Raw genomic sequence first — 14401 nt, forward strand, 5'->3', positions numbered from 1 at the left:
GTCCTGGTATATTCTCCCAAAGCTCCGTGCCTTTGCCCAGGCGGTTACCCGCACCTCGATGCCCTTCCCGCAAGGCCCAGCTCCCCTGGCCCATGCACACACACATGGCGCCCACATCTCCCTCATGGCGCCCAGTGTCCAGTTTTGGAGTTCTTCGTTTCCTATCTGTGTTCCCACCTGCACTCCAGCTCCTGAGGGCAGGGACCCTGCACCCATCACCCCCTTGCCCTTATTCCAGAGCTGGCTCCCCTGATGTCAGGCACAAAGGCCACAGAAATGAGCCTCTGCCCAGAGCTCCCAGTCCCCGCAGGTCACCCACGCTCTCACACACCCCAGTGGATCCCAGCCAGAGCCTTGTGAGGCGGGCAGCACAGGGCGGGAGGTCCCACCCTACAGATGGGGCCAGAGAGGCCACATGACGTCGCCCCAGGCCCCACTGTGCTCTCCCGGGCTCACCCCACTGTCTTTGCTCAACGGCAGCTGCTACCACGTCCAAACACAGCGGGTGAGCCTGCTGGGACTAGAAACAGGAAGCCTAAGAAAGGAGGGGACCAGTACCTGGCTGGCGAGCTCCCCCTGCAGCACTTCCAGCTCCTCCTGGGCCCGGAGACAGGCGCTCCTCTCCTGGAAGACACGGGCGCTCAGCTGGTCCACCTTCCGGAGGAGCTTCCTCTCGGACAGCTCCAGCTCCTGGATTCTGCAGCACGGAAGCAAGGAGGCGCTCACCCAGGATGCAGTAAACATGGCCGAGGTTCTCACAGACAACGGGGGCAACCTTCTGTTTTTGTCATCTGGCCAATTTAATAGTCTGACAAAATCACGGTTTGTACAACATTCAGACATATCTTTTTAAAGAGGACCTAAAATACTTGGAAGAGTCTTCTGTCTAATAAGGCACCATGCCTCAGAAATCTCAACACTGCTCTCATCTCTAAGCCAGTAATCCTGAGTTCCGGTGAAATAAACTAAGGACTGAGCCTGAAGCAAATATCTGCATTGCTTCAATGAATCTGCACATTACCAGCCCGCAGCTGGCTTTCCTTAGCCTGCTGAACACATGAGGAAACTGAGGATCAGAGATGCCTAGCAACTCGCCCAAGGTCACACAGCATTATAGAGTCCAGACTATCTGACTCCCAGATTCACACTTTTAACCCTGTGCTCTGTTTGAGCTACATTCTTGTAAATCTCTTCCAAGGAAATAATTGAAGTTCAGAAAGAAAAAGTTTCTCCAATTAAAATAATTAAATCTTGTATTACTTACACAAGTGAAAAGTTGGAAATGGCCTAATTGCCTAACAGCTGCGGATGGCAAAGTCACATGAAGGATTTTTGTTATCCTGGGGAAATGGTGAGGTCGTGTCACACACAAAGTGTTACCCAGGCTGGAAGTGAGCCCTGACCGCAGCGATGTAGAAAGGAGAGAAGCACCCATGAGCGGACGGAAGCCCGAAGAAGTCTGGCTCCTGTTCCCACTGGGAGAGGGGGAGCTGCTAAGAAGACTTGCCTGTCGCCTGTTTGTGCCTAGTATCCAAGTCTCCTTATGTTCCAGTCTTACCTCTATAATAGAAACCAGAAAACACATGAGAAGTGCGTTCACAGCTACCGGGACAAGCTCTGCCCTTCCTCACTCCTTCACCCAAGTCCACGCCAGGTGACCTGCTTACCCAGGACAGACTCTGCTTCCCTGGGTGAGGACCTAGCTTTGCCTCCTGGCTCTGCCACTTTCCCACCACAAAGCCCAAACTGGGCCCATTCACCACTATGACCCTCAGTATCTTTTTCTGTAAAATAGAGGTAATTTGCACGTTGCTCAGAGGGCTGTTGTGAAGATTAAATAAAACGATGCATTATTATTGATAATAAGGCCAAGAGTCCCCTCTCCTACTCTAGTTCTGAGGCCCATGGGGAGGGTCTCAAAAGTGACAGAAGGGAGTGTGTCCTCTTGTGTGGATTATAATTGAGTTCCTTGCAAACTGAAAAAGGAGTGGCCCCACGTTAATCAGCCAGAGTGTCAGGCTGAATACCTCTGACTGGTTATAAAATATGGTGCTATCTAAACGGGACAAGAAAAGCCTCTCTTTGGTTTTTGAGACCAAACTGAAACATTAAAGATGAGACAGTGTTTAATTTTTATATTATCCCTGCCCTTAACCTAAGCAGAAAATGACTAGTCTCGCTGCGGCAGGCTGAATAATGCCCAAAACATATCCAGCCCCTAATCTCTGGAACCCATGAATGTTACCTTAAAATGCCATAGAGCCTGCAGATGTGCCTAAGTTACAGATCTTGAGATGGGGAGCAAATCCTGCATTATCTGGGCGGGCCTGAACTGCCGTCACATTTGTCCTTACAAGAGAGAGGCAGACAGAGATTTGACACAGAAGATGAAGACCATGTGACCTCTGAAAAAGTGGGACCTCGGGAGCAAGACGCTACGCTGCCAGCATTGAGGGTGGAGGGAGGGGCCAGGAGCGAGGCACGCAGGGGCAGCTGTTGGAAAAGGCCTGGAACAGCGCCCCCTGCAGCCTGTGCAGAGAGCAGGGTCCCACCCACCGCTGGGCGTTAGCCCAGGGAGCGTGCCTTGGAGTCCGCCTCCAGAATTGTAAGACAATGAATGCGTGCTGTTCTCCGCCACCGGGTTGGCGGTCATTTGTTTTGGCAGCCATAGGAAACAAACGCACTCACAAATGTGAAGCAGACGCTGCAGGAGCTGTCTACTGACGAATGACAAGTTAAAAAATATTAACATGCAGAGCTATAAAGAGTGCTATGAAATTACGAGACTCCCTCAGGGAGCAGGATGAATTCACCCCTCATGGCTGCAGTTGTCATGCTGGGCAGGCTGCCTGGGTACAAGTCCCAGCTCCCCACGTGGCTGGTGTGCATCCCACCTTCAGGGAACAGAGGACACAGCCCACGTTTCCCCACAGGCGGGTCCAGGATGCAGCCCCTCCCCAGACCCCAGCCATAGAGGCCCTTCCTCTGCATTGCTCCCCGTGCCCCCCATCCCGTCTATGTCTCTCCTTCACATGGTGGGGTCTCCTTTGCCGGGTTCCCCACCCATCTTCCCCAGGCCCGTTGACCTTCTGGGCTTCACTGCCAGTGTTTCTGAAGGGAGGTTTGAATGTACCCCCATGTGGGGGCTACACTATTCATCTCTTCAGGGCTGGGCCCTGCGTTCCCCAGCTCTCAACCCCCAGGACTTACGTTATAGGTTGAACGTGTCCCCACAAATTCATCTGTTGAAGCTCTAACCTCAGGACCCAGACTGTATCTGGAGACAGGGTCTTTACCAAGGTAATTGGGGTAAAGTGAGGTCATGAGGGTGGGTCCTAATCCCATATGCCTGGTGCCCTCGTAAGAAGAAGAGTTTAGGACACCGACACACACAGGGATGACCATATGGAGACACGGGGAGAAGATGGCCATCTGCACGACAGGGAGGGAGGCCTCTGGAGGAACCAACCCCACCAACAACTGTTCTTGCATCTCTGAGGCCCAGGACTGTGAGAAAAGTAATTTCTGTTGTTGAAGCTGATCAGTCTGTGGGACTCTGTTGAGGCAGCCCAGCTGACTGATACAGTTTAGTACGTGACCCTTGGGGGTAAGTGCAGATTGTAGAATGAGTGAATGAATAAATGGATGAATGAATAAGTGAATGGACAGTCACATAGAGTGATACAGAGGGTCACAAAATAATTTTTCTGATACAGTAATACCTTGGTTTGCGAGCATAATTCGTTCCGGAATCAAACTACTCGTATTGCAAGACATCGCTCGTTTACCACATTAAAATGTATTAGAAATGTTTGCTCATCTTGTGGAACACTCGCAAAACACATTACTCGAAATCCAAGGTTTTACTATATGTGAATTTCTCCATGTGAAAAGTTTTACAAAGAAGAATAGTAAAGCACAAGTAAATCCATTCAGTGATTTGCCTTTGTTAAAATGAAGGGACGTAGAAGAAAATAGCGAAGGAAGTCCCAGATGAATCATGGCTGCTGGGATATTGGTAAGCCTGTCAGAACTGATTCCGGCCATAACCGGCCTGCATTTTCATGCTGCATTTCTCCTATGATTTACATGCAAAGCCCCATCTCATTCTGCTGACTTAGGTATCAAAAATTGATCCGGAAAGGGCTTGGGCTTTGGAGAAAGACCTGGATTCAAATGCCTAACCTCTGGACCAGGTTGGTTCCATCAGGGAAACAGCCCACACCAGAAATTCAGCAGAAAGAAACAAACACAGAGAATCTGCCACAAAGGTGATGGATGAATGAAAGTCCAGACAGAGGTGACAGGCAACCCAGAGACAAGCGACTACCAGGAGCACATCTGCCTCTGGGGCTGGAGGGACACACCGGAGCAGGTGGTGATACTGGGGCATGGGGTCCAGGTAACCAGCAGGAGCAAGGCCACAGAGGGAGCAGAGTGCATGACGGCGTTGCAGCCACAGTCAGAGGTGTCACCCAGAGCAGAAGAGAGGCGAAGTCCCCTGGCTTCTCCCTTCCTCCTCCCTTCGGTGGTTCCCATTGGCTGGGCCCAGATGGAAGACAGTGAGCCAGACAGCCTGGGACACCTCTCTGCAGGCTCAGCCCCTGTGACAGGGAGCAGGGCACAGAAAAGAGAGAGAAGGAACTGAGAGCCCGTGATGCCACGGGCAGGTTATGTGACATCGGTGAGCCTGTTTCCTCGGCCGTAGGAACGATTCAACACACCACTCTAACGTGGTTATGAAATACACAAAGGATTCAGGAAACACCCAAGAAGAGGACCACCTGGCACGTGTACCTGCTCCTGAGTCCGGACTCTGACGTCACATATTTGTCCACAGCTGCCAATAGCTTCTGCTCTGAGGATTCCAGCTGCTTCCGGAGCGCCCCTGTATCCACATCTGGGCTTCCGGCTGCTTCTTCCGGAAGACATCCCTGCTCCTCACCACTGTCCTCCATGTCCTGGAAGACCCAGGACGTGTCGATCTTCACGTCAACATTCATTACATCGAACCCATCACTGCTGGGGGCTCTGACGACGTAGCTGAAACTTTTCTCAGTCCGTGTTTTAGCTGTTGGCTCCAACTCAGACATAGCTCGTGAGTCAAGACTTAATAAGTCAATGAATTGACAACATCGGCGGTCTGGAGATTTCAAGGTGGGTGCAGTGCCTTCAGATTGTGCAGGAAAATATCCTTTGAGGAGGGCAAGAACAGGTGGATTATTTATGAGTGGGGGACTTGGGTTTCATTGGCACAAGCATCATGCAATTTGAATGAAAGCCTCTCGTTTTACAGGCTGGCATGCCAGAACTCACCCAAAGCAAGAAAACACTGCAGAAACATCACTTGGAATTAAATGCTTAATAATGTGTACAAAGAGGTAAAAATGGATTTCCAGGCAGAACCATCAGAATGTTATAGGTTCTCAGTAGCAAGGCTCAAATTTACACCCCATAATGAATGCATTATGCCTCCTCTTTGAGTGCAGCAAACAGTTGTCAAGGACCTAGCATTCATTTGGCAGAGGGGTTGGGGAACTAGTCCTGCACGGGGTCAGCTCACCTAACCTAGTCCAATTCTCCAGGTAACCGTAGGAGGTGGGCATTATCATAACCACCTTATAGAGGGTGAAACAGAGGCTCCGGAAGCTGGGGGTGGCTTGTCCAGGCCCACAGATGGGAAGGAAAATAGTCAGGATTCAAATCTGGGTCTGACTCCAAAATGTGAGAGATGAGGAATGCACCAAGACAGGAAAAAACGCGTCCTGTGGGCACGCTGGAGCCGGAGGAGTGACTGACAGCTGACTGTGTGACCAACTGAGAAAGCACGGGAGAAGCTACATCCCAGTCCTTCCTTCGAGAAGTGCTCTGCCCACGGGAGGTGTAACCTTCTTCCGTCTCCCAGGACAGGCAAAAGGCAGTTTGAGCCCCAGGGCCTCAGCCTGGGGAAGTATCTTCAGATTCTATTTTAGATACGTAACTAAGACTTTGAGGTTCATTGAAATAAATTAAATGCTCAGGCTTTGAGGGAGATGGAAAGGGATGTGGCCTGCCCGTGGATTATCAACCAACCCCCGTGGGCTTCTCAGGGGTAGAGGCCGGGGGGGGGGGCAGCTGCTGGGACGGGGCCCTGCACCCCAGGGAGTCTCAGCGAGGTTCCCTAAGGCTGAGGGAGGTCACAGGAAGGACACTGGCTGAGAGCAGGGTACCAGGGTTCCCGTTTCTGATGGACCAGCAGCCCCAGACAGACAGTGGACAGAAGGAGGAGGGAGGGGCCACAGCTCCACCCCACCACAGAGCTGGGATCTGCAGGGGATAGCTTGGGGTCTGCAGAAGCCCCCAAGGGTCCTCAGGCAATCTCCAGGAGAGGACCCCAACTGGCTGGTTGGGACCTCCCACCCTCTTTGCCAGACCTCTAGCAGGTTCTGGTTCAATGTGAGAACACAAACAAAAACACACAGGCCACTGTTTGTCCTGGGGGCGGCGGCCGGGACTCCTGCTGGCCGCAAACCGGTTCCGGAAGGTGAGGGAACAGCAGACGCCACAGACCCTGAGACTCAGCCTGCAAGGCGGCAGGATGGAGAAGGGAGGCAGGCGTGGCCGATGGAAGGAAAGACCATGAATTCGCTTAGAAAGCTGTTGAGCTCGTGCTAAGGTAACCACGGTCCCCACAGTGACAGGACATCTGACCCCTGGACTTCTCTGCCCAGCTCCTCACTGGTTGCTGCTGGCCCACCGAGGAGCGAGGTGTCACGGTGAGGCGTGGGAAACCACAGGTGTACGCTGCACCTGGGAAGAGGGTGGTGGTGGTGGAGAGTGGACCCAACCCTTCTCTTTTTGGATGAGTAATTGGCCTTGGGCTCAGCTGACCTGTAGCTCTGCTCGCCTGGAAACCACACACACGTGTGGGATGTCGGCTGCATTACCAGGCAACAACCATCACAACAACCGAGGGGCTGCACCTCACCTGGGCTGTGGGTGAAGTCTAGGTACGCACCTGGTGGGCTGCCAGCACTCAGGTTCTGAGGTTCCCTGAGAACAATGGATCTTGTAACTGGATCTGTCCCTGGCAAGGACCTTGGAAACGATGCCTGGGACTGTCACAAGAAATGCTGGCTCCTACTGGGGACTTTGGTCTTCTAAGCCGAGGCAGCTCCCATACCTGCCTGTGTAAGCCTCACTTCCTCACACCTGAGCTGTCTCCTGGCGGCCAAAGAGAATATCTCCTGGTCCTCGTGGGCTGTATGGTCTCCTTTGAGGATGCCTCCCATTGAAGGAGCACTGAATGTCACCTGCTGTCTCTCCAGCCAGGGTCTGGGAGTCCTGTGGGTCTCTCTAGTTGTGCCCAAAGAAGACCTCTTACGAGGCACTGCATGGGAACTACCACCCCATCCCACAGATGCAGACGGTAAGACTCAGGGTGGCAAGGACTTTGCCACTGTCCACCGCAGGGAAGTGTTTGGGCTGGGAGTGGACCCAGATGGGACTGACTTCGACATCGACACCATTCCAGTCCTGTTGTCTGAGCAGGAGAGCGAACAGGCAGAAGTTTGGACACCGGAGGGCTTGAGGACCACACTCCTGCAGCCGGGAGAGGATGGACACTCGGCGCCGTAGGAACAGCTTCCCAGAGACCTGTGCATGCCTCCTGGACTTCTGCCCACTATGTTAGCAAAGCAGGGCTTCTCGGGGCGTCCTCGACCCAGGGAAAGCAGACGTGCTTTGATCACCTTCCCTGCCGTGTGGCTCCACACGCCCATCACCCCAGGGAGCGCTCAGATGCCTGTTTTCCAAGCAAAGACATCAGTTCATTCCCCTTTGGTCCCTAAATGTTGTTAAGTCATGGGGGCTGGTGTAGTGGGTCCCTTGGGTTTAGATCCAAAAGAGAACGGTCACTTCTCGGCTGTCCTGGTGTGTGTTTGCTTAGAGGCCCTCAGTCCTTTGATTTGGTTTGAACATCCCTCCCAACATGGCTGGGGTGCCCCTTTGTGCCAGTCACCATGTCCGTCTCCATCCCTGGACTTGCCCTCTGAGAACTTTCAGCTCCTCTGTTGGGTCCCCTCCCCTGTTCATTCCCTCGGTGGCTTGGACTTCTGTCGTTTTAGCTTTTGCCAAAGGTTCTTCTCACAAGGATTGCTCTTGCAGCCCAGCGAGCAGAGGGCAGTGACTCTTTCCAGCCTTGGGATTGGTCCATCCTTGCCTTCTGCTGCCTCGCCCAACACCGACCTGGTTGTTACCTCGCACTCACCACCTTCTGTTTCATGCGATCTATTCTGATTCCAAAAGGCTTCCTTCCAAAGGCTTGGGAGAGGACAGACAGGTGGGCAGGCGCCTTCTTCTGGGGCTGCTCCCCCCCACCCACCACCCTAGAAGAAGGACAACAGCAGCATCGAAAAGAACTCCTCCTGTCCGGGATCCCCTCCTGGACCTGACTCAACGGCTGGTGCCCCTTCCTCCGCAGCTGCCCCGCCCTGTCCTTGCTGTTGGGAGGTCTGATTCAGGGGCTGCTCCCCCGAGATCTTCTCTGTGGTTGTAAGAGATTGGCCTGGTCCCAGACCACTGTGGAAGGGGCCTTGTTCCCCACAGACGGTCCAGGGATCACGCCACATCCCAGCATTTCTTCCTCGGCAGCCCCGTGCAAAGTACAACCAAGATGCGAGACAGCCTGAACCCCTCGAGCTGGGGCCATGTCCATCTCTCAGTCCTCGCTCCACATGGCCCCAGACACTGTCACGCTCTGGGACTTTCTCCATGTCACGCCCATGAGAGTGATGGAACCTGAGGTCCATCCCTTGGAGATCTGAGGTACTTGGGGTCTGCCCTCTACAATGGGCGAGGCTCCAGCCCCCCTCTCTCTGGCCACCAGCTGCTGAATCCAGCTGCACATGGACCTAGAGGGTTTTGCTGATGGGGGCTTGACTTTGGGTTCAGGTCATAGGGACATTTGCCAGTCAGTCTGGCTGACAGATGCTGGGTTCACAGGGCAGTTCATGGAGTCATATGTACACGGTCTGTGTCCAGCCAGGTACGCACACCACGGCCAGGGGAGGTATACAGTGCAGGGACGCGGGCCTGTCCCCAGACAGTGCGGTGGCTCTGCCATCACTCAGTTTCTGGTAATTGCACTTAGTTTCCTGGTATTCAGATCTCTGCTGCTCGGGCTCTTGAAGGTACCACAGTCGGGACTCAGATGTGGCCCCGAGACTGACAAAACCCCAATTTTCCCTGCAGAGTTCCTAGCTCCGCCTGGCCAGGACCCAGCTGTAAATCCAAAACGGCCTCCCCATCAAGCTGTCGTAAGTATATGTGAATTCTGGTTTCAGTCTCTGGGCTTTGAATAGCTTTTTTTGCAGTTGAATTTTGGTTTGAGTGGGGTTGGGGTTGCCATAGGAACTCAGTTTATTCCATAAGATCTTTTTCTATCCTGTAGAATTAAAAAATAATTTGATATGACACGAGAACCAAGGGTTAAATGTTTGGAGAAGCCCCTGGCTTCTCTGCTCCCACCTACCCCAACTGCTGTCCTCAACTCCCAGCTGAACCCACTGAGGGACCCTCCCTGACAACCCAGGGGAAGAGGAGACAGGACTCAGATCACCTGTCCTCCAATACCCATCCCCAACCCCCAGGGCTCCCCACTCCTGATCTGATGAGACCTGGCATCAGTCATTCCTTGGCTCACTGCGCCAACACTGAGTGAACTTCAACCACATGCCAAGTGCTGGCCTAGGCACTGCGGCAGAGAAGCTACGAGGCAGAGCCCTTGCGTGCAGAGGTCAGGCTCAGGGCAACCATGAGGACATCAGGCAGGGACCCAGCACCCGAGCTCATGGGGCTCTCAGCCTGGGCTGACATCAGGGACCCTGGCTGACCCCAGTCCCAAGGTGGGCGTTCAGAACAGAGAGAATGGGCGAGGGCCTGATTGCCAGAGCAGGAGCGCAGGGTGAGACACGCAGGGCCCAGTGATCAGACTAGGACCAGCTGCCAGGACGGCTTCCATCTGGAGGTCCCTGAGCATGGCATGGGCATTAAAACCAGGCTGGGGGTTCAAGGGCAGACGTGGGGAGGGGCAGGGAGCTAGGGGCTCTTTGCACAGGCTTCCTGGGCATTTCGTGGAGATCATGGGCCTGCCCATCAGCCTCTTGCTCCTGCAGACAGACCCCTGACCCTCCCGGGAAGCCCACTCTGGCCTGGACCCTAGGGCGGATTTACTGGTCCACAGGCTTTAAAGGGCACCAGAAGCTAAAGCCCAATGGGAAGAACTTGGGTGGAGGGGAAAAGCCCTTTTCAAGATGAAATACAACAGGGGGGCACCAGGTCCCATGGTCCGTGCTTATTCAGAAGGAACTCCCGATCTGCCTCCCAGGGCTGGAGCTCGCCAGTGGGCCTGAGCGCGCTAAGCAGCCTCCCAGAAGCCCGCCTGCCACAGCGCCGCGGCTCCCAAGGAACGGTCAGAGTCGGGAGGAATCCTCCTTTTAAAACAGTCTCATTTTTATCTGAAAAGGAAAGGATACCAACCCGAGTTCTTGGCTCACTGAAGTCATCAAGGCCACAGAATGAATGCTAGTGAGAAAAACAGAAAAAGGAACAAAAACTATAAAATAAGACCAAAAGAAAATGAGAAGAAAAAAAAAGGAAAAGAAAAAAAAAAGATGTAAGATATGTCATATGGAATTCAATGACAGCATCTTATAAGAACTACGACCCTGGGGTTAGGCTTGGAAAGAGAAGCAGGAAGTTAGCTGGCTTCAGCAGCTGCCTCCCCCGGGAAAAGCCACGCTACGGGGCCGGGGTTAACCCCACCCGCTCCCCAAACATCCGGCTAATTCGCCCAGGGAGGTTTACTCCAGGGCCTAGGACTTGTGTGCTGAGATGCGCCTTTCTTGTAGAACCTGGTAGGACAGTATATATATGCTGGAAGGACCCTCTGATGGTCATGGTTGGTGGCTTCCACCAAGGGGCCAGGCAGAGCCCACTCAAGGCCACAGGTCCTCCAGTCCAACCTGCCAGGGCTTCCTCCCCCAAGACAGTCACTATTTAAAGTCTTTTCTGCCACTGGATTAGTCTATTTTAAAAAGAAAAACATAGCAGGAAAAAAATGGTCTTAAAGAAAGGAACAATTGTACAGGTCAGTTTAAAAGTAGTTATTTCTTTTCATTTACTAACTCATGACCTGCTTTGTTCAAAAAGAATTTCTGGTCATTAGGTGAAACAGGTCTAAACATCATCTGGGGCTTTTAGAAAGAATTCTTGTTTGTTTTCTCAAAACAAGGTAATGGCTTCCCAATATTATTCATTGAAAAAGTTAAAATCCAAACAACCAAGTTTTAAACAAGTTTTACAATCATTGGAAGTTAGAGCTCGATGGGGCCAGAGGAATCACCTAGCTCCTCATTTTCTACATGGGGAAACTGAGGCCCAGGGAGCCGGAGGGACTTGCCAACACCACCCAGGGGGGTGTGGCGGGAAAAGTGTCCCCAGGAGCCCATCTGCTCTGCATGCCAGCCTCAGCAGCTCTTTTCTGTGACAAGAGGAGACGGACCCACCCACAACACCATTTGCTTTGAGAAAAGAGCAAAAACGAGTAAGAAAGGGGATTCAGACATTTCCCAGTGATTTTCCCCTGCTCAGGGCCTTTCCACCCTTTTAAAATTTAATCAGCAAGAACAATTATGGCAAGTTTGAGGTCTTTTCTCTGCCATGTCTTGCTCTACGATCCATTTTATGACGAAAGTCGTAAAGCTGGCTGGGAGACAGAGAGAGAGAGGCAGAGCCAGTCTGGGGCCCACCCACTTTGTCTGGACCTTAGCTCAGAATTTTCACATCCTCAGTCTCATTTAATCTCATTTAATCCACCCTAGGAGACAGAGAGTGCCATTTGCAGAGGAAGATGAGCACACCCAGGCCACTGGGAGCAGAGACATAAATCCCCCAGGGTCTCAAGACCCACGTGGGGCAAAGCCAGGACATATCCATCTGCAAAGACAGGTTATCCCCAAGAAATTCTTGAATTGCATTACATTTAAGATCCCCTCGGGTCCTCAAAACCGGAAGGTTGGTGGGTGTGGACATCTGGCAAATGGGGATTCTAAGCATCTGCTTAAACCGGAATTCCCACAGGGGCTTCCAGGTTTCTGGCCGGAAGAACAGCACCATCCCGGTGCTGGAATTCTCCAGCCTTGACCCTCTGCTGCCCCGCTGAGGACGCCGCCGGTTGTGCAGGCCTAGAGGCCCTGAGGTTCCAGGTGGAGAAGGGACATTGCCAGAAAGGTGATCTAACCTGCCTGAAAGCGGACTCTCACGAGAGAAAGGAGAGGAAGCTTCCAAAGCTGACATAGCATCTGAGGAGCTGTCCTATCTCACTGGGGATGTTGTGTTTGACTCCCTCTAGACAGGGGTAGGCTGTCATCCCATTTTTAGAGAGCCCTGAAACGGGACCTCTGGAGGTGGCCTTACTTTGTCTAAGGGATGAGTTGGCTTCCTCTCTCACAAGGCCCACCTCTGACAACTGAGGGTCACAAATGCCCTTTCTCCGTCTTCCCCAAGGTGACTGCCCATCGCCCTTCAAGTTTCAGCCTGGGGTCACACTGTCCCCTACTGACCCCCCAGATGGGGTTAGAGCCCTTCCCCTTGTGTGCACCCGTGAGCTCTCCTTGGTGACATAAAATGTGCAATTATGGGTTTTCTCTCTACTCGTCTATTACTGATCCTGCAAACATTTGATGACACCCTGTTGGCTGGCAAGAACTGTCTCAGATGAAGAGATGAATAAAAGCTGGTCCCTGTCCTCAAGGCATCCATGACCACTGGGCATATGTACAGCAGGCAGCAAGTGCTGTGACAAAGATGTCACGTACACGTGGTCCTGAGTAGGACTCATTTGTCTGCCTGGACCAATAATGCATGGTGGAGGGTCTGGTGACGTGGCTGTGACATCCCTAGACTAGCTGTTCCTTCCCAGCTGTGGCATCATGGGCAAGTGTCCGAATCTTTCTAGGGTTCAGTTCTTCCTCACCCACAAAATGGTAAAAATTGTAGAGAGACAAATGGTGCTAGGTGTCAACATGTGACAGGCCAGCCTCCATTCCTTCTCGGAGGGAAGACACTTCCAAGAACACACAGCTGGCCTCTGGCGTACAGATGTCATTGGACATGAATGAGTCTCTAGGAGAGACTAATGCCTGTGGCTGATTCATCACCAAAAAAAGGTCGCCCCAGCCTTCCTAGGGTGGCGGTGGCAGAAGGATTCAGCAGGTCTTTTGTGAAAATAAAAGACATCCCCCCACTCCCCACACACAAAGCTCATCCCAGACTGCACTTTTCTTTCCCAGAAAAGTGCTTGAAGCAGCAACTTGTTTCTCGGACATGCCGATTTGGGGAGATGGGGTCGACAAGGGAGGGCTGGAGACAGAGGCTATTCTTTGTGCGTTACGAGCGGGCAGGAGCGAAGAGGAGCTAATGTCTCTCGGAAACAGGCCCAGCCGGTGGCCCGAGCTCAAACCACCTACCTTTTCCTCCAGTTCCTTCAGGTGTCGCCGCTGGACCTCCAGCTTGTCCTCCAGTTCTCGGATTTTCTGAAACACATTACGTTATGTATCAGAGGTGACACGTCCAGGTGCTCAACCTTATGCTTCCTTGTTTACCGTGTGCAGCATAGAGGCAGTGGCGCGTGCAGACACCACGTGGCCAGCTCGACTAACTTTCACTCCTGTAGGTGCTCAGGCCTGGATCGCCACCGCCCAAACGGAGATGGAGAGCCTCTCTGGAACCCAGGTGGCTCCTCAGGCCCCCAAAGGGGTTCTGTTCTGACCTCATTCACTACAGACTGGTTTTGCCTGTTCTTAAAGCACGTAGAAATAGAATGATACAGTGTGTACTTTTAAGAGAGGATCTCTTTAAAACATAACTATCAAGACTGGGCCAAGACATGAAAGCACCCTGGGCAGGACCGTGGATTTGAAGCAGCACCAAATTATGGGCTTTCAATTAGCTGGACCCTGGGTGCTGGGGCAGAAGCAGCAACTGCCAGCAGGAGGCATCACCCAGTAACACTAATTATTAGTATCACCCACTGTCCTGATGGGTCTCGGGCATTCCTGGTTTTAGCACTGAAAGTCCAGGGGCCCGGGAAACCCTTCAGTCCCAGGCACACCGGGACAGTTGGTCACCCTACCTGGCACTGTGCCTGCTGGATGTCCCTGGAAGCACTCACCCTCCCTCGGTGACTTATAATCAGTTCCTTTCAGTTCCACCCAGAGGGGCCGGCAAGTACAGCCCTCTTGTCTGTCATATGCCCAATAGCACTTTGTCACCCCTCGAGTGCTGGTACCCCGCCACACACACACACAGCTACCCAGCTGGCTGCAGGCTTGCCAGGCCTCATTCAGAGAGAACGCTGTCA

General features: G+C 52.8%; 2 protein-coding genes across 2 annotated transcripts in view; both read right to left on the minus strand.

Moving 5' to 3' along the window:
- CUNH4orf50 (chromosome unknown C4orf50 homolog) overlaps positions 1–8367 on the minus strand; it is a 48344-nt gene extending 39977 nt beyond the window's left edge. Inside the window, exons 1-3 of the mRNA XM_019661151.1 lie at positions 7163–8367; positions 4798–5194; positions 559–697 (exon numbers count right to left, since the gene is read on the minus strand). Of these exons, the coding sequence (XP_019516696.1) occupies positions 559–697; positions 4798–5194; positions 7163–7271 (645 nt within the window). The 5' untranslated portion in view covers positions 7272–8367. The remainder of the gene's footprint in view (positions 1–558; positions 698–4797; positions 5195–7162) is intronic.
- A 132-nt stretch (positions 8368–8499) lies between these two features.
- JAKMIP1 (janus kinase and microtubule interacting protein 1) overlaps positions 8500–14401 on the minus strand; it is a 69250-nt gene continuing 63348 nt past the window's right edge. Inside the window, exons 18-20 of the mRNA XM_019661152.1 lie at positions 13509–13574; positions 10519–10563; positions 8500–9424 (exon numbers count right to left, since the gene is read on the minus strand). Coding sequence (XP_019516697.1) covers positions 9395–9424; positions 10519–10563; positions 13509–13574 — 141 coding nt within the window. The 3' untranslated portion in view covers positions 8500–9394. The remainder of the gene's footprint in view (positions 9425–10518; positions 10564–13508; positions 13575–14401) is intronic.

The sequence above is a fragment of the Hipposideros armiger genome, unplaced genomic scaffold, assembly GCF_001890085.2.
Source record: "Hipposideros armiger isolate ML-2016 unplaced genomic scaffold, ASM189008v1 scaffold_337, whole genome shotgun sequence".
In the NCBI taxonomy this organism is placed as follows: Eukaryota; Metazoa; Chordata; class Mammalia; order Chiroptera; family Hipposideridae; genus Hipposideros; species Hipposideros armiger.